The sequence below is a fragment of the Mustela putorius genome, unplaced genomic scaffold (assembly GCF_011764305.1).
Source record: "Mustela putorius furo isolate JIRA1106 unplaced genomic scaffold, ASM1176430v1.1 tig00003853_pilon_pilon_pilon, whole genome shotgun sequence".
Lineage (NCBI taxonomy): Eukaryota > Metazoa > Chordata > Mammalia > Carnivora > Mustelidae > Mustela > Mustela putorius.
In genome coordinates, this window is record NW_025422005.1 from 32,643,882 (window position 1) to 32,664,376 (window position 20,495).

At 37.8% G+C, this 20,495-nt stretch overlaps 1 protein-coding gene across 2 annotated transcripts in view; it reads left to right on the forward strand.

Moving 5' to 3' along the window:
- CCDC30 (coiled-coil domain containing 30) overlaps nucleotides 1–20,495 on the forward strand; it is a 115,892-nt gene that overhangs the window by 10,848 nt on the left and 84,549 nt on the right. For both annotated transcript variants that reach the window (XM_045064333.1, XM_004740631.3), the window contains exons 5-8: nucleotides 2,549–2,742; nucleotides 7,015–7,104; nucleotides 8,764–8,917; nucleotides 15,770–15,841. In XM_045064333.1, coding sequence (XP_044920268.1) covers nucleotides 2,549–2,742; nucleotides 7,015–7,104; nucleotides 8,764–8,917; nucleotides 15,770–15,841 — 510 coding nt within the window. The remainder of the gene's footprint in view (nucleotides 1–2,548; nucleotides 2,743–7,014; nucleotides 7,105–8,763; nucleotides 8,918–15,769; nucleotides 15,842–20,495) is intronic.

Consider the following 20,495-nt stretch of genomic DNA (forward strand, 5'->3'; position numbering starts at 1 on the left):
ATTTATTTATTTATTTTTAAAGACCCTTAAAAAACATTTATTTATTTATTTATTTGACACACACACACACACACACACACAATGAGAGAGGGAACACAAGCAAGGGGAATGAAAGAGGGAGAAGCAGGCCTCCTGCAGAGCAGGGAGTGCAACACAAAGCTCCATCCCAGGATCCTGGGATCAGGACCTGGGCCAAAGGCAGATGCTTAAGGACTGAGCCACCTAGGCTCCCCTGAATTATGTCCTTTTGATGCAGAAGTTCATATACAGCGTACCCCAGCATGTTAATGATTTGAGCTAATCAGCAAGGCTTGGAGTTTATACATGAAGTTAATTTGTCCCACGTTCTTCTCTGGGACTCAGTTTGGCCACATGTTTCTCCTGGGAAGTGCTTATTGCAAAGGTAGCCCTAATCTTTGTGCATTTGGCTTTGTTTCCATAACTCCGCAGACTCAGCTCTTTGAGCTCGCCTTTATAGCAAGCCTGAGTTTTTAAAAAAAGACAAAAGTCCTATATTTACTATAGTATTTATTTTTTTAGGAATTTGGTATATCTCTTTAAGTGTACCAGTGTAATTATTAGGATTGCCAGTGTTTTTTATAGCACTCTAGTTACACAATGACAGATTTAGAATTGTCTGTAGCAATCTGGTTTTTCAATAAGCTTTAGTACTTTTAGTGAGCAGTTTGCAAAATACAAGTTTATTTTAGGAGCATAAAACTTAATCACTTGAGAAATGCTTATATAATTAAACAATATTTTTTGAAGGTAGAAATAATACGATTTTATAATGAATTTAATGTTGGGTGGGAGAAAAGGGGAGAAATCATTGGTGATCCAAGACTTTCTGGCCTGAGCAGTTGGAATATTAGAGTTACAGCTACTTAGGTTGGGGAGGTTATGGGAAGACATTTGGGAAAGACAGTAAAGAATTTGCTTTTGGACATGTACCTTTTGATGCACATATTAGACATCCCAGTGGAAATGTCAAGTACACAATGTTGTATGTTTGGAAGGTACTGCATGCTAGAGTAGTGAATCGAATCTGAGAGTCATCAGTAAATAGCCAACACTTAAAGCCTTGGGACGATAGGCGATTACCTGGGGAATGAAAAGAAGACTGGGCCCTGGGCATTTCTATGTTTAGAGAGGTTGGAAAGGTGAGAAATTGGCCAAGAAGTTTGAGAAGGAGTGGCATGCATGACAGGAGGAAAATCAACAGTGTGTGGTGTCCCAGAGAGACATGATGAAAGCATGTTGTCTTTGAGATAAGTGGGAGTGGAAGTGGGAATGGGATCCAGCACACAAGGGGAGAGTGTGGCCTTAGGAGCAAGGATGGGTTGTTAAATCTCACAAGAGGGAAGAGTATGTGGGAATTGGCAGATCTGGTAAGGAGAGTTTGTGGAAGCTGGAGTGCTGCTTTTTTCTCAGTGAAATAAGAAGCAGGGTATTCAGCTGAGAATGAGGGGGAAGGAGGTGCTGGAGACTTGAGGAGAGAGAGGAATCAAATAATAGTAGTCTAGATCACTGGAAAATGAGAGAGAGAATTTCAGGGACTCGTGGGAGGATTGGCGGACAATAAGGACCCACTTAGGTGAGTAGAGACGAATTTAGGTGAAAGCAATCAGCACTGGCTGTGCAGTGTTCTCCAGCTACACTTTGCTTCTGGAGTGAGGGGCAGGAGAGGTGAAGGGTTCGTTTACGGGCTGGAGTTCTGTCAGCCAAGTATAATGGAAGGAAAGAGGGGCAAGGGAATTGTGGGAGGGAGTGATTATGATGGTGAATTGCTTAGATGAATCTAAGAAAGTAAATGGGAACGGGACTGGGATAAGAAACATTGAAAAGTGTTTAAAGTTAGTGGATTGTAGTTGTCAGTATAGTCAAAAACTTGTTGACATCTAGCTACTAGACGAAGCATATGGGAAATGGTGATTGGAGACTGGGATGCTTGAAATTGAGACTGGAGAGTTGCTGCTAACAGCAAGGTCTAGAGAATTACTGTGGAGTAGGGACTGAGATGGGGTGGAGGACTCAGTCTTTGGAAGTTAGTTGGCGAGACTGAGAAGCCAGGGCACTAGAATAATCTACCTGAATTTTGAAATCACCAAGAATTTTGGCAGGACTAGTTAAGTAACCTTCACAAATTGGTTAGCTTGTTGGTGCCTGCATCCTTGTCTCATAAAGGGTAATCATGTTTCCTACCTCAGTGAATTGTTGCACAGATTAGATGACATAAATTTATCTTAGGTGCTTGGTATAATACCTAGCACATAGTAAGCATTCAATAAAACAACAATATTTAAAGTTATATAACATTAAGAATATTTACTGCTTTTGAGAACCCTTTTCCACTACTTTTTTGGTTATTTTTTTTCTGAAAGTTTGCAGATGCCCTGAAGGGATGGGCAGAAGAGTGGTAGTAGCAATATAGCTGATTTTTAAAAAACTAGCTTGCTATTTCATTAAGAACACATTTAATATTTTATAACACCAATTATTTGCCGGCATTTCTTTTAACAGCTTTGTTTCTGTTATTTCTTCCTAACAGAAGTGCGAATAAAAGAGATTGAAGAAATGTTGTATAAAGAGGGCTTATCTGAAATAGCTCTGAGCAGCCCCAGTGAACAGATTATATACTTATTGGTAGAAAGAAGTACACTCTTGAGGAAACTGGAAACTGGGGACCCCAAACCAGAGTCACAAAGATGTATGACCAGTAACCTACAGAAAGGACTTGCCCAGGTATTCTGAAATTAACTAGATAATTGAATAAGAGTCAGGCCATTTTTTTTATTTGTTTGTTTGTTTGTTTCTTTAATCATTCATTCATTAAATTATTAGGAAGCCAGTTTTTTTTTAAAGATTTTATTTATTTATTTGACAGACAGAGATCACAAGTAGGCAGAGAGGCAGGCAGAGAGAGAGGGGGAGGCAGGTTCCCCACTGAGCAGAGAGCTCAATGCAGGGCTCGATCCCAGGACCCTGGGATCATGACCTGAGCTGAAGGCAGAGGCTTAACCCACTGAGCCACCCAAGCGCCCCTAGGAAGCCAGTTTTAATAATGCTTCAGTAAGTTGGTATTTTTTTTTTATAGATTTACTTATTTATTTGAGAGAGAGAGAGAACATGTCCAAGTGAGTGGGGGAGGGGCAGAGAAAGAGGGAGAGAATTCTGAAGCAAACACCCTGCATGCCCTGGAGCCAGATGTGGGGCGCCATCTAAGGGTCTTGACCTGAACCCAAACCAAGAGCTGTCCACTCAACCGGCTTTGCCAAGGCACCCCGAGTATATAGGTTTCATTTTTGGATGGACTTCTCTGCCACTTATTCTTGGTATGAACTTGAGCAAGTTAGTTAACTTTTGTGAGCATTGATTTTCTCATCTATAAAATCTGGGACTGACTCAACTACTCCACAAGGCTATCATGAAAATGAAATAACATATATAAGGCTCTTGAATAGTAACTCACACATTAATTAGCATTATTGTGGGGTTTTTTTTCCTCAGAAAAATATCTGTAGTACAGAAATCTGTAGTAAAAGGTGAAAAATTTATGCTATCTGAAGAGAAACCAGCGTATTAATTAGCATTATTGTTACTGTTTATTGAGAACTTTCCATGTGCCAGGCTCGGTGCCAGCGAATGTAGAAACACAGTCAAGTTAGACATGATTTGGACTTGCAAGCTTACAAGCTAATGGAGGAAAGAAAAAAGCCAGTGGTTATAGTTCAGTGTGTAAAGTCCCATGATAAAGGAAGGCATAGAAGGTTCGAGAAACTCAGAGGAGGGTCTGAGTCAGATGTAATGGGTCAGGGAACTGAAAAGCCTTCCAGAGGAGATGGTGAGTAGTATTTTGAAAACTGAGTATGTGTTAGCTAGATGAAGAAGCTGGGAAAGGCATTCCTGGCAGAGGAAACAGTATATATCACAGACTGGTTCATGTGAGTGAATGCTGAGAAATGTGGCTGGAGATATTTTCAGGCACCACATCATGGTGAGATTCATATGCTAAGCTAAAGTTTGGACTCAGCACCCAGCAATGTTGCTGAACCATACTAGGGGCAGAAACACTTTTTTTTTTTTTTTTAAGATTTTATTTTTCAGTAATCTCTAAACCCAGCATGGAGCTTGAACCTACAACCCCAAGATCAAGAGTTGCTGCCTACAAACCTACTGAGGCAGCCAAGTGCCCTAAGGCATAAAAACATTTGATAGACTTTGTTATAGAAGGTCTGGAGAGTCACACTAAATAATTTTAAGAGGAAAGAGTAACATTCTGGTTCATGTTATTACAAAATCTGGGATTTGGGTTTTTGGTTGTATTGAATCAGTTTAAGAGGAATTTACTATCAGGACTCCTAGGTGGCTAAGTAGGTTGGGTGTCTGCCTTTGGCTCGGGTCATGATCCCAGGGGGCTGGGATTGAGTCTCAAATGGGGCTCTTTGCTCAGTGGGGAGCCTGCTTCTTCCTCTGCCTGCTGTTCCTCTTCTTGTGCTCTCTCTCTCTGACAAATAAATAAATAAAATCTTAAAAAAAAACAAAACAAAACAGAGGAGGGGCACCTGGGTGGTTCAGTGTGTTGGGTCTCTGCCTTTGGCTTGGGTCATGATCTCAGCATCCTGGGATCGAGCCCACATCGGGCTCTTTGCTCAGTGGGGAGCCTGCTTCTCCCTTTCTCTCTGCCTGCCTCTCTGCCTACCTATGATCTCTCTCTTTCTGTCAAATAAACAAATAAAATCTTAAAAAAAAAAAAGAGGAATTTGCTATCTTAAAATATTGATGTGATCTGTGATCATAGAATATCCATATATTTTTTCATGTATATAAATAAAGTTTTATGATTTTTCCCACAAAATCTTACACGTGTTGTTAACATTTATTTCTAGGTATTTCATATTTTTGGATGCTATTAAGCTATCTTTTTTTTTTTTTTAAAGATTTTATTTATTTATTTGACAGAGAGAAATTACAAGTACACTGAGAGGCAGGCAGAGAGAGAGAGAGAAGGAAGCAGGCTCCCTGCCGAGCAGAGAGCCCGATGCGGGACTCGATCCCAGGACCCTGAGATCATGACCTGAGCCGAAGGCAGCGGCTTAACCCACTGAGCCACCCAGGCGCCCTTAAGCTATCTTTTTAAAAAGGAATTAATTTTCTAACTATTTATTGCTGGTATTTAAAAGTATAATTATTTTATATACTGACCAACACTTAACATTGTTGCTAAAACTTCCTATTAATTTTACATATTTATTTATAAAATAAATAAATTATAAACAAGTATTTTAAATTTATTTTTGCTCTTTATTTTTATTTATTTTTTTTTTTTAAGTAGGCTCCACACCGAATGTGGGGCTTAAACTCACAACCCTGAGATCAAGAGTCATGTGTTCTACTGATGAGCCAAACAGGCACCCCTCTTATTTATTCTGAAAAATTTTTTGAATATTTAAAATATTTTCTACCTATACAATGATATTATCTGAGAATAATAATACTTTTGTCTCTTCCTTTTCAGTCCTTATTCCTTTTAATTCTTTTTTTTTAAAAGATTTTATTTATTTGACAGACAGAGCTCACAAGTAGGCAGAGGGAGAGGAGGAAGCAGGCTCCCCAAGGAGCAGAGAGCCTGATGTGGGGCTCAATCCCAGGACCCTGGGACCATGACCCGAGCTAAAGACAGAGGCTTAACCCACTGAGCCACCCAGGCGCCCCCCTTTTAGTTCTTTTTCTTGCCTTATATTGGCTAGGCTCTTTACTGTTATCTTTTTTTTTTTTTTTGAGATTTTATTTATTTTATTTGACAGACAGAGATTACAAGTAGGCAGAGAGGCAGGCAGAGAGAGAGGGGAGGAAGCAGGCTCCCTGCTGAGCAAAGAGCCCGATGCAATGCGGGGCTCGATCCCAGGACTCTGGGATCATGACCTGAGCCGAAGGCAGAGGCTTAACCCACTGAGCCACCCAGGCGCCCCTCTTTACTGTTATCTTGAAGTTAGTATTATTAGTAGTATTATTTAGCTTTATCATTTTGTTATTAATATTGGAGAAAGCATTTAGTGATTTACTATTATGTATGATGTTTGCTGAAGGTTTTGTTTCAAATGGTAGTGTTTATTTATTATCTATTATTTACTCTCTTATTCCTAGTTTGCTAAGAGCATTTATTAGGAACCAGTGGTGAATTTATAAACTATTTTTTGTAGCCATTGATTATGAAATAATTTAGAACTTGAATCTGTTAATGAGAAAATTTCATTCATTTATTTTTCTAATGTCAAACCTGTTGTTGCAATGCTGGGACAAATCCAACTTGTTCATGATATGTTATCCTTTCTAGATATTGTAAGATTATTTTTGATAAAATTTTGTTTATGATTTTTAATCTACATTTATGAATAAGAAGATTGCCCTGTGATTTTTCTTTCCCCTGTTATCTTTGTTGGGCTTCTTTTTTTTTTTTTTTTAAGATTTTATTTATTTATTTGACAGACAGAGATCACAAGTAGGCAGAGAGACAGGCAAAGAGAGGAGGAAACAGGCTCTCTGCAGAGCAGAGAGCCCAATGCAGGGCTCCATCCCAGGACCCTGGGACCATGACCTGAGCCAAAGGCAGAGGCTTTAACCCATTGAGCCACCCAGGCGCCCCTGTTGGGTTTTAATCTCAAGGTTTGGCTAGCCAGTGTTAGCCAGTCATTTTTCATTATTGCCTCTATAATGACACTTTTAGATAATTTTTCCCAATCACTCCCCCATGAAATTTTAATACTACTGTAGAGTTCTGTGTACTGTAGGCATATCATGCTTTGCACATAAAAAGAATAAGATTTTTTTGTCCCCATAGGAACCAATTTTCATTGGTTGTGATATTGGGTGTGATATTATCTCATTGAAAATGCATTGCCTAAGCTCATAACATGGATTGGACTGTGCTTTTTTTTTTCGCTTTTTAAAAAAAATTTAAATGACATTTATGAAGATTGACTGATGTACGTTTCATTTCTCTCATTATTTATTTAGGAGAAATTTGAGCAAATTCACCAGCCTCTGCAAAGAGAACATGAGAAATATCAGGTACCTGTGCGGCAGCCTGGAAAATCTCTGAGTGAGGTAAAGAAAAAAAAAAAAGAATCCTTTGATTAGTAATAGGAGCTAATTACACATTAGCTTTTTTAAAAATATAAACATATAATGTATTATTAGCCCCTGGGTACAGGTTTGTGAATTGCCAGGTTTACACACTTCACAGCACTCACCATAGCACATACCCTCCCCAATGTCCATAACCCCACCCCCCTTCCCCCAACCCCCATCTAACACATTAGCTTTTAACAAGTATTTTGTTTGAATATGTTAAAATATAAATCCATGCTGTGAAGATTATAGAATTGTACATAAATGTATAAATATATCACAAAGATTTGGGAAGAAAAAATAAATAGCTGATTTTAAAAAAAATGTATAAAAATTTAAAATCAGTGTGTGTTACATCCTTTGAAAAATCACTTTGGGATAATCCTTCCCAAATATGTTTGGAGTCCTTTATTTTGGATAGTCCTTTAATATATATAGCATATTATTTTAAGTATAACCAATTCTCCTTATGGAATTAAATTTTTTGCTCTGGGGAAATGTTATTAAGTGCTAAATCCAGCAAATAAAGAATATGCTCGGAATTTAATCACAGGAAGTAACCCAAGATAAATGTATAGGGATAAAACTGTATATCATAGTATTATTTTAGATAGCAAAAATTGGAAACTACCAAATGTTTAAGTGATTATATAAATCATGTGACACCCATTACAGAACATTATATAGCCTTTAAAAATTCTCATTACAAAATCTGTACAATTTTTGTGGGAATGTTTCTCATATAATGTTAAATGAAAAAGAGAAGTACAGAGATTGGGATTATGACTATGTGAAAATGTTACAAATAAAAAATACTGCAAGGATATATACTGATGTGCTAGAAGTGGTTTTGTTATGCAGATGGTATTTTGGTTGTCTTATTATCTTTTAGAAATATTTGTATGATAATTATGTAAATTAATACATATTTGGGGGATCAAAAGCAAGATATAATTGAGACTGAATTTCTTAACTTTTAAAATGCTTTGAAAATAATTGCAGAAAAGGAGCCATAAACATGATTTGAGTGTGTGCATACCTTGACATTAAATGAAATATTCCATGTGAAAACATTTTGTAAACTGTATTTAATGGAACATACACATGAAGAGTTTTTTTCTCTTTTTCACCAGATGATACTCACTTTTATGATAAAATTTCTATTTTTTATAATCACATAACCATAAACTCTTAGATATATTAGGTTGAACTGTAAGAAGTTGTATTTTTATAGGTAAAAAAAATCAAATGTCACCAATATTCATGGTTTCACTTAATAAAAGAAATACAGGGACGCCTGGGTGGCTCAGTTGGCTAAGCAGCTGCCTTCGTCTCAGGTCATGATCCCAGCGTCCTGGGATCGAGTCCCACATCGGGATCCTTGCTCTGCAGGGAGCCTGCTTCACCCTCTGACTCTGCCTTCCACTCTGTCTGCCTGTGCTCGCTCTCGCTCTCTCTCTCTCTGACAAATAAATAAATAAAATCTTAAAAAAATAAAAAATAAAAGAAATACATACAAATGAAATATTGTTTGCTGTTTTTCTTTGTTAGCTTTCAAATGCTTGTGGGAAATAGTGCAGTGTTATAAGAGTACATTTAATTTTTGTTTTATTACTAACAACGCTTTTATTTCAGTCCCGTAATGAAGACCTGGAAAAAGATAAAACGTCACAAAACTGCCTGGAGAGAAATGGAGACGAAGCAGCAAAGAAGTTAGGGATGGCCCAGAAAGAGATCCAAAGGCTCACTGATGAGCTACAGGAGAAGAAGAAAGAACAGGGGAAATTAGGTAAGCTATGGTTGCAGAGGAACTGTTTTGATGATGGTTTAAATGTAATGGACCTTTTCTCAGGGTGGAACATGAGTACACTGAGGGAAAAAAATCTAAAACACATTAAGTTTGATAAACAGCTTCTTTTTGTACAGTGTCCAGAAATTTCTACTGAAGCATAAGCATAATATACCTACCCAAACATGCACAACTCCTGAGTGCACATCATGGGGTGCAAGGCGCTCCCAGCATTCCAGAGCCCCCTTTGTTTCTTCTCGCTAGGTCTACACCCTCTCCCACCCAGAAGGAACCATTATTCTGACTTTTCACACTCTTTTGGAGTTTCGACTGCAGGCAATATGCATTCTTAAATTTAATTTCTTTCTTTCTTTTTTTTTTTTTTTAAAGGTTTTATTTATTTGACAGAGACAGACACAGCGACAGAGGGAACACAAGCAGGGGGAGTGGGAGAGGGAATGGAGGCTTCCTGCTGAGCAGGGAGCCCAATGCGGGGCTCGATCCCAGGACGCTGGGATAATGACCCGAACCAAAGGCAGATGCTTAATGACTGAGCCACCCAGGTGCCCCTAGTTTGCTTCTTTTGTTCAATCTTACGTTGGTGAGACTGGCTCATGCTGTTGCATATAGCAGCACTTTGTTGACTTATGCTGGTTGTATAATAGTCCGCTGAATGAACACACTGCCATTCACTTTATCTGGCCGTTCTACTGATGGACATCAGGGTTGCTTCCAGCTGTGCTCTCTTATGAAAAGTGCTGCTAGGAATATTCTTGGACTTACCAACACATTTCTGATTGTGATAGACTTAATGATCCTAATGATTGGATCAAAGGGTTATGTGCATATTCTACTTTGGTAGATAACTGTTACACTGTCTTCCAAATAGTTGTATCAATTTAAGCTCGCTTCAGTTGTATACTGAATCTCAGTTGTTACTGAGATTTTGGTTGCTCCACATTCTTTGTCAGTATTTGGCATCGTCAGTTTTATTAACTTGGCCTTTTCTGGTAAGTGTGTGGTATTTAGTGATGGCTTTCATTTGCATTTCCCTGATGGCTGATGAACTGAAAACCCTGTCATCATTTCTTGTTACTCTTGTCGTTGCTCATTTGGATACACTATTTTATGAAGTACCTGCTTAAGTCTCCTGTACTTTTTCTATTGGGTTGTATCTTTTATTAATTTGTAAAAATTCTTTATATACTCCTGGAGCACCTGGCTGGCTCAGTCTGTAGAGCATGTGACTCTTGATCTTAGGATCATGAGTTCGAGCCCCACATTGGGCATAGACATTACTTAGTTAAAAACAAAAAACCCAAAAAAACCAAAAAAACAAAACTTTTACAATTCTTTATATATTATGGATAATGAGCCTTCTGTTGGTTATAAATGTTGTGTTGGGGGGGCTTGCCATAAAGAAATGCTAATATTTATCAAGTTGGGTTTATCAGAGTTATTCTGTAGGGCTTCTGGGTTTTCATGTATAAAAGCCTTTTCTATATCACTACAAAGTTTTTGAAAGTGTTCATCTCTATAGTGTTTTATTGTGCTTTTATGGTTTCATTGTTTATATTTAAATCTTTCCTTTATCAATAATTTATTTTAGAATAAAGTTTAAACTTTAAAAATTATCCCCTTTCTATATTTATAATTTACAGTGATTAAGAAATTGCCCAATTTTCAAATGCAGTATATAGGTTACTATATCTTTAAAGTATTAAATGTTAAAACAGTAATGATTCTGCCAAATTGACATAGATTTAAAAACAATATCAGAAGGGTTGAGATTTTGTTAAGAATGTGTTTTAGACAGTGAACACAAATGAAATTTTTGGAATATGGAATTGTTCTATATCTTGATAAGGTTGTCAAAATTCACTGAACTGTACACCTAAAAGGGTGAATTTTACTGTATGTAAGCTATACACCCTATTTTAAAAAAAAGAAAAGAAATTTGGCTATGTGAGTATGATGAGAAGCAGTCTCTGCTCCTTGTAGTACAGAAGGCGAAAGGAAAACCAGGACCCCCAATCCCCTTAGTTACATTTGGACACAACAGACCACCATCACATGGCCCCCTCTTCCATGGTCAGTCTGGTAGCTCCTAAACTACTAACTGAAAACTGTCTCTGCAGTAAGTATACTGGGGCACTGTTGGGAAGCTAAATTAGCAAGTCCTTTAAAAAACACATGTAGGGGCGCCTGGGTGGTTCAGTGGGTTAAGCCGCTGCCTTCAGCTCAGGTCATGATCTCGGGGTCCTGGGATTGAGTTCTTCATTAGGCTCTCTGCTCAGCAGGGAGCCTGCTTCCTCCTCTCTCTCTGCCTGCCTCTCTGCCTACTTGTGATCTCTCTCTGTCAAATAAGTAAATAAAAATCTTTAAAAAAATAAAAAAATAAAAAACACATGTATTATTAAAAAATAAAATAAAATATATTAGTCCGATGTATGCCCTATGTATAACTTCTTGAGTCATCAGTTTATAAGTCAGAATGTATTTCTGGGTAACTGTGTTTACCATTAGCCTACTTCTTTCAATAAACTGACTCTTTTATTAATTAATTAATTAATTTATTTTTAAAGATTTTATTTATTTGAAAGAGAGAGCCGGAGCAAGGGGGAGGGGCAGAGGGAGAAGGCAAAGCAAACTCCCCACTGAGCAGGGAGCCTGATGTGGGGCTGGACCCCGGACCCTGAGATCATGACCTGAGCTAAAGGCAGATGCTTAACTGACTGAGCCACTCATGTGCCCCCCAAATGACTTTTTTTGGATGAAGTTATCCAGTTTATTTTCTAGCTCGCTCTGTATCATATCCAAAAAATTTGGATGAGAATTAAAAATTTTGGATAATAACAAAGATTTTTTTTAAGAATAAAAAAGAATTCATGTCTGCATGCCTGGGTGGCTCAGTTGGTTAAGCAGCTGCCTTCAGCTCAGGTCATGATCCCGGCGTCCTGGGATCGAGTCCCACATCGGGCTCCTTGCTCCGCAGGGAGCCTGCTTCTCCCTCTGACTCTGCCTTCCACTCTGTCTGCCTGTGCTCGCTCTCGCTTGCTCTCTCTCTGACAAATAAATAAATAAAATCTTTAAAAAAAATTCATGTCAAATATTTAGAGTATTCGTCAATAAATTGAAAGAAAAAGATTTTTTTTTAATTTAAAGGAATTATTAACCAATTATGTGTGGCTTTTACTGGACACTGATTCAAACACATTTGTAACATTTGTGAAATAATTGGAAATGTGGATATGTACTGGATATATAAAAAATTGTTAAATTTCCTGAACCACACGTGGCGTTTAGGTTTAAAAAGAGTTCTTTGGGGCGCCTGGGCGGCTCAGTCATTAAGCATCTGCCTTCCGCTCAGGTCATGATCCCAGGGTCCTGGGATAGAGCCCCATGTCTGGCTCCTTGCTCAGCAGGGAGTCTGCTTCTCCCTCTCCCACTCCTCCTGCTTGTGTTCCCTCTCTCACTGTGTCTCTCTCTGTCAAATAAATAAATAAAATCTTTAAAAATAAATAAATAAAAAGAGTTCTTGTCTTGCAATTTAACTATGAAGTAAAATAATGAACAGTATTTAAAAAGAATTCTTATCTTTTAGAGATATATAGTGAAATATTTATAGATGAGTGATATGGCTTCTGGGATTTGCTTTTTAAAGGTCTTTGCATAATACCCACACAAAAATTAACTCAAAATAAACTACAAAGCTAAATATAAGAGTTAAAACTATGAGCCTCTTGGAAGAAAACAGTAAACCTTCATGATCTTGGATTAGGCAATGGTATATTAATTCAGTGCCAAAAGCAAACATGGTAAGAAATCCAAGATCATCTCTAAGAGTCCCATTTGGTGTAGACATAACTTTTCCCAGTTATTCAGTCAAATACAATATAGATGCTCCTGTGAAAAGCCTTTACAGATGTGGTTAAGGTCCCAAATCAGTTGCCTTTAAGAAAGAGAGATTATCCTGGAAGAGACTGACCTGATCAGATGAGCCTTTAAAAGGGGTTAGTTTTTTTCCTGGTGAAAGATATTCAAAGTGTGAGAAGGGTTCAATATGAGGGAAATTCTCTTTTGCTGACTTTGATGATGGAGGAGACCATGTGGCCAAGAATGTTGGTTGCTTCTAAGAGCTCAGAGAGCTTCCTGGCTAACAGTAGCAAGGAGATGGAAACTTCAGTCCTAAAACCGTGGGACCAAATTCAGCCCGTAACCTGAATGAGCTTGGAGATGGATTCTTTCCCGAAGCTTCAGAGAAGAACACACCTACCTCATACCTTGATTTTAGCCTCATAAGACTCTTAGAGAACTCAGCCATACCATTTCTGGATTTCTTTTTTTCTTTTTTTTTTTTTTTTTTAAAGATTTTATTTATTTAACAGACAGAGATCACAGGTAGGCAGAGAGGCAGGCAGAGAGAAAGGAGGAAGCAGGCTCCCTGCGGAGCAGAGAGCCCGATGTGGGGCTCGATCCCAGGACCCTGGGATCACGACCTGAGCCGAAGGCAGAGGCTTTAACCCACTGAGCCACCCAGGTGCCCCCCATTTCTGGATTTCTGATCTACAAAACTGTTGGCTGAAAGATGGATATCGTTTTAAGTCACTAAATTTGTGATGATTTGCTATACAGCATTAAAAAACCATTTAAGTATATAATATTTAAGTATGTAAATGAAACAAGATTGGCTATAGCTTGACAATTGTTAAAAGCTGGATGATAGATATAGGTATTTCCATAACTGTTCATAACTTCTTAATCTACTTTTATATATGTTTGAAAATTTCCATAATAAAAAAGTTCCCTCCAAAATTATTGAGGGTAACCACTAAAGGAATAGACTTACAAAGTAAAACTGTCAAACAATAGAGAGGTCTCAGAAACTTACAGCCAACACAGTTTTAGAAATATTAGTAGTTTAAGAGTCATGATAGAGAGCTATGATTTTCAAATATCTGCATAAACATGGCAGGAGAAGCTAACTTGGCAACATGAGTTAATGTTGTTGGTGGTCTCTGATGTATCAGAATTTGGTATGTGATATATTTGGCTGTATGTTTTATTGTAAAAAGAGGTTTTTGTTTTTTTTTTTTTAAGTGGAAATCTAATCAAATGTTTGCAGAACTTGTCTATTACTTCCTCGGTCATTTAAGCTTCCATAAAAAATTTATTCTGTAAAATAAATTCTGAACTCTCTAAGGCCTTTCTGGTTTGGCCCTTGCCTATCTATCCAGCTTCATATCCCACATTTCCCATAACCCTTGGCACTGTAGGCCCAAGCAATATTAGACTACATGTTCCTAGAGCACTCAGTGTTCTCTCCTACTCTCTCTCCTCCACATACGCTTTCCCTCTTTCTAGAACACCCCTCCACCAGCTATCATTCTACTCCCTCTCCTTCCATAGATGAACACATCACGAAGCCATAGTTTTAGTAAAACAGCACTATTCTCACATCTCTGGCACAGTGTATTCAAACAGACTTGAGTGCAGGTCCCAGCTTTACCATTTACTAGTTTTGTGACACTGAGCAAGTTGCTTACTTTTCTGAGCCTTCCCTTATCTATAAAATGGGGGTGCTAATATTTACTTCGAAGATTTATTATAATATTAATATATCTGAGACTAATAGCAGATGCTGTTGATAACAGTGGCAGGTTTAGTATTGTTATGGTCAGAAATACAATTTTAGCTGAATCTGGTAGATTAGGCTGTGATTTACTCCAAAGAATTGAGTGCCTTGGGAATAATAACGAAACATGCACAATTGTGCCTATGTATTTACTTTGTGATTGGAATAATCTCTTATAAGGTTCATGTTAGTCTTTTATTTCTGGGAGGTTCTTCATCCTGACATAGAAAACCCACCAAATATATCACTGGTAATGACTAGATCCCAGGAGGCAAAGTGATAAAACCTGGATTAAAGAACCCAAATCCAATTGACTCCAGTGTCCCATGCTCTTGCCCTGTACCATTCTGCCATCTTCACATAATTCTTAAATAGTATCAAAAGGTATTTCCTGAAATTTTGTTGTCTTGATATTTCTAGCAACTACTGAGAAAATTCTTTTTTAAAAAAAGATTTATTTTATTTTAAAATAAAATAGAGAGAGCACATGTATGGGGCAGGGGAGGGGCAGAGGGAGAGGAAGAGAGAGAATATCAAGTAGACTCCTTGCTGAATGCAGAGCCCGATGTGGAGCTTGATCTCATGATCCTGAGGTCATGACCTGTGCCAAAATCAAGAGTTGGATGCTGAGCACTACTGGTAAAATTCTAAGTATTACTAATTGTAAAAATTAATTTTAAGTATTTCTGAGTGTTGGGGCACCTGGGTAGCTCAGTGGGTTAAAGCCTCTGCCTTTGGCTCAAGTCATGATCTCAGGGTCCTGGGATCAAGCCCCGCATCGGGCTCTCTGTTCAGCAGGGAGCCTGCTTTCTCCTCTCTCTCTCTCTGCCTGCCTCTCTGCCTACTTGTGATCTCTGTCTGTCAAATAAACAAATAAAATCTAAAAAAAAAAAGTGTTTCTGAGTGCAATTAAAGCTGATAGTACCATGCTTAAAACGTTGAGTTGCTCCTATTGATTATAGTGGTCCAAGCTCTTCAACATGGACTCTAATTAGGGAAACAGTAATATTATGAGATCACATAATCAGGAATAATGATAGGGTGCAGTTGGAGCGCTAAGAAGACGAGTCTGGAAAAGTTTCCTGGAGGTGTCATTTATGTAGAAACTCAAAAGACAATCAGCAGAAAGGGAGTGTTCCCAAAAAAGAGAATAATTTTAAATGTGATCATCACACTAACCATTTGCTCCTCACAGAAATATTTTCTTGTTTCTTTAGATTCTGCACTTCAGAAGGCTCAGCTAGAAATTGAGAAACTGAAAGAAAATTTGACAAAGCTGAAAGAAAAAGGTGAGCTGTGCATGTTTGCAGATATATTTAATATACATTAATAGCATAAATTTATTGTACATGTTTTAACAAAGTATCTTCTCTAATAATAATACAGCCTATTGCCACTGTTATTACTTATTTCTACTACTATAACTACTACTACCACTTACTGCTTACTGAGTAACAGATGCCGTATATATATGAACTCTAACCCTCACAACAATTCCAAGTAGTGAGTATTATTATTTCCATTTCATAGACAAAGAAGCTGAGTTATGGCAAGGTTAAGTGAGTTATCCAATAGCTACATTAAGTATTAATGAATTAAGTAATGTAGAGCTAGTATTTGAACACATAGATATTTGACTCCAAAACCTGTGGTCAATAGTACACATTTTACCACTGAGATCAAGATACCTTATGATGAATTCAACAATACCTCACACATACTTGTTTACCTGGAAACCAACAGGCTTCGAATCCATGATGAATTAGTTAATCTGACCCTAGTTTGACTATGTAAAAACGCTACTAGCTATAAATAATAGAATGAGATTTGAGTGTTACAATGGTAGCAACTACAAAAATAATTAAAAACATGTCACCCATTTTATTTATTTACTTATTTATTATGTTATGTTAGTTACCATACAGTACTTCATTAGTTTTTGATGTAGTGTTCCATGATTCGTTGTTTGAGTATAAAACCCAGTGCTCACCGCAATATGTGCTCTCTTTAATACCCATCACCAGGCTCACCCATCCCCCTCCCTGCTCCCCTTTGAAACCCTCAGTTTGTTTCCTGGCATCCATAACATATTACTCATTTTAAATAATTCTAAAACTAGGTTTACCCAGTGCTTTATAATAAGAAATATATATTTGGTCTTTGTTCCTCTTTTTAAAAATTTTTAATTTTAATTCAATTAATTAACACATAATGTTTTATTGGTTTCAGAGGTATAGGTCTGTGACTCATCAGTCTTATATAATACCTAGTGCTCACTATATCACATGCCCTCCTTAATGTCCATCACCCAGTAATCCCATGCCCCCTCTCCCCTCCCCTCCAACAATCCTCAGTTTGTTTCCTACGATTAAGAGTCTCTTACAGTTTGTCTCCCTCTCTAGTCTCGTGTTGTTTTATTTTTTCCTCTCTTCCCCTATGATTGTCTATTTTGTTTCTTAAATTCCACATACCAGTGAGATCATATGATAATTGTCTTTCACTGATTGGCTTATTTCACTTAGCATAATACCTTCTAGTTCCATCCACATCATTGCAAATGGCAAGATTTTATTTTTTTGATGGCTGGGTAATATTCCAGTGTGTGTGTGAGTGTGTGTGTGTGTGCATGCATGTGTGTGTTTGTACACCACATCTTCTTTATCTATTCATCTGTCATTGTTGGCCCGTTTCTGCCACCAAGCTTCTAAAACCCTTGAAATTTCCTGGGATGGGAATGATAAAAAGTGTCTTTTGTTATGTTAATGGGGACTGTTGGAAAACCTCTAGGTTATCAGAGGCTAGAAGGGGACAGTGGCTAGAGATTGAGTTCAGCCACCAATGGCCAGTGATTTCGTCACTCATGCCTATGAATGAAGCCTTTATAAAAACCCCGAAGTACAGAGTCTGGAGAGCTTCTGGGTTGGTGACCACATGGAGATTTGGGAAGAGTGGTATGCACAGAGAGGATATGGAAACTCCTCACCCTTTTATTTATACCTTGCCCCATGCCTCTCTCCCATCTGGCTATTCTTGAGTTATATCCTTTTATAATAAACTGGCAATCTAGTGAGTAAAATGTTTCTGTAAATTCTGTGAGCCACTCTGACAAATTAATCAAATTAAGGTGGGGGTCATGGCAACCTCTGATTTATAACCAGTCTGTCAGAAGCACAGGTAACAAGATGGGTTTGTCACTGACATTTAAAATGGTAGGCATTCTTGTGGGACAGAGCCCTTACATATGGAATCTGATGCTGTCTCAAGCTAGATAGTGTCAGAATTGAGTTGAATTATAGGATACCCAGCTGGTGTCCAAGAATTGCCTGGATGTGTGGGGAAAAAAAACTCCACACATTGTAATTGGTGATCAGGATTGTTGACCCTTCTTTTCTTAATTTATGAATACTTATAACATGAACACTGCTTTCTTAGCAACTAATAAAACAAGGAAACAAAATCAGTAAGGATAAAGACTTAAGAATAGTACCAACCAACATGACCTAATTGATAATTATAGAAAACACCAAATCACAGGTTCTTTTCAAGTATGCGTGGAGCATTCACAAGGAGAGGCTGTACTGAGCCGTAAAACAACTTTCTGTGGAGGAACTGAAGTCACACAAATTGTGTTCTCTGACCATAATAGAATTAAACAAAGAATCAATAACAGAAGTATGTTTAGACAATCCCCAAATATTTGGAAGCCAAACAAGATATTTCTAAAAATTTTTTAAAGGATTTTATTTTTATTTATTTGTCAGAGAGAGAGAGACAGAGAGCACACACAGGGAGGCAGAGTGGCAGGCAGAGGCAGAGGGAGAAGCAGGCTCCCTGCCGAGCAAGGAGTCCAATGTGGGACTCGATCCCAAGACACTGGGATCATGACCCGAGCCGAAAGCAGCTGCTTAACTGACTGAGCCACCCAGGCATCCCCAAATAAGGTATTTCTAAACTGCCATGCCTTCAGAGAAAAAATTACAAGAGATGTTAGAAAATATTTTCCATGAATTAACTTGAATGAAAATGAAAAAAACATATCAATATTTGGGGGAAGTAACTAAATCTGTTCTTGGATGAGAATTTATACCATTTAATACTTATACCAGAAATTGATAAGGGACTCAAAGTGATCCAACCTTTCACCTTAAAAACCCAGCAAAAATAAGTGAAATGAAAGTGGTATTAAAAATAAGTGTTGAAGTGTAAAAAATTAAAGACAGAACCACAGGAGAGTATACTGTAGAACCAAGAGTGGTTCTTTGGAAGGACCAATAACACTGGTAAACTTCTAATTTGATCATGAAAAAAAAAAAAAAGAGAAGATAACAAATCACCAGTACAAGAAATGACAGAACATTTCTACAGACCAAAAAGATAACAAGGGAATATTTTGAACAACTTTATGCCACTATATTTGATGACCTCTATGACATGAACACATTCATTCAAAGACAAACTACTAAACCTCACTCAAGAAGAAATCTGCCCAAGGAATTGAATTTGTAGTTAAAAATCTTCCCAGGGGGCGCCTGGGTGGCTCAGTGGGTTAAGCCTCTGCCTTCAGCTCAGGTCATGATCCCGGGGTCCTGGGATTGAGCCCTGCATCGGGCTCTCTGCTCCACAGGGAGCCTGCTTCCTCCTCTCTCTCTCTCTGCCTGCCTCTCTGCCTACTTGTGATCTCTGTCTGTCAAATAAATAAATAAAATCTTAAAAAAAAAAAAATCTTCCCATGAAGAAAACTCTAGGCTCAGATGTCTTCACTAGTAAATTCTAAAAAAAGTTTTAAGAATTAATAGTACCGGGCACTTGGGTGGCTCAGTGGATTAAACCTCTGCCTTCAGCTCAGGTCATGATTTCAGGGTCCTGGGATTGAGCCCCATATCAGGCTCTCTGCTCAGCGGGGAGCCTGCTTCCTCCTCTCTCTGCCTACTTGTGATCTCTCTCTCTCTCTCTCTGTTAAATAAATAAATAAAATCTTTAAGAAAAAAAAAAAGAAGTACAAAGAATAAGAAGTAACTTTTGGGGTAACAAAACTAAGTTGTATTTATCCACAATGGATTGGCTAACTAAGTGACTGTTTATCTATTAATAAGAACATAAATCTATGTGCACAGATGTGAATAGATATCTGTGATATATTATCAAGTGAAAAAAAGCAAGTTGTATATGTGGAATAATGCTATTCTGGTTTTTATTTTTTGCATATGTATGTGTGTCTGTGTATGTTCACAGGACTGCTATGAGGTGGTACACATTAATGTATGGCAATAAAGTTGTGAAGACACTGGAATAATTTTGTATCAGTTGTAAATAGCTGCTGGCCTGAGTCTTTCAGCTGTCTGTCAGCTACTCCAGCTGGCCAAGCTCCTCTCTGCCCTTTGTCTTCCCAGCCACTAAACAGATAATACTTAGCAATTCTCTAGAACTCTTCTCTGGAGCTATGTTCTTATACGTGAGGGGCCATGATTTAGGAGTTATTGCATATTTTTAGTATAACCCTTGTCTGAAGAATATGCATATAAAATATTTACTAAATATTAACCATATTATTTTGGGTCAGGGTGGTGAGTAAGGGTTAGATGAGAATATTCACTTTGAATATAACTGTATACTTTTTTCTTTTTAACAAAAAGCCTATATTTATTCATATTGTGATCAGCAAAACAATGTTGCATTTAAAACAAGTCATTATTAGGGTGCCAGGGTGGTAGAGTTGGTTGTGCCCCACTCTTGGTTTCGCCTCAGGCCTGACTGATCGCAGGGTTGTGAGACTGAGCCCTGCGTTAGGCTCCACACTTACTGTAGAGTCCACTTGGGTTTCCTCTCTCCCTCTCTCTCTGCACCCCCCTTACTCTCTCTCTCTCTCTCTAAAATAAATAAATCATTGTTTACAATGAGCCATTCAAATGCATTTTTAAGATTTATGAAAATTGAAATTCTGGT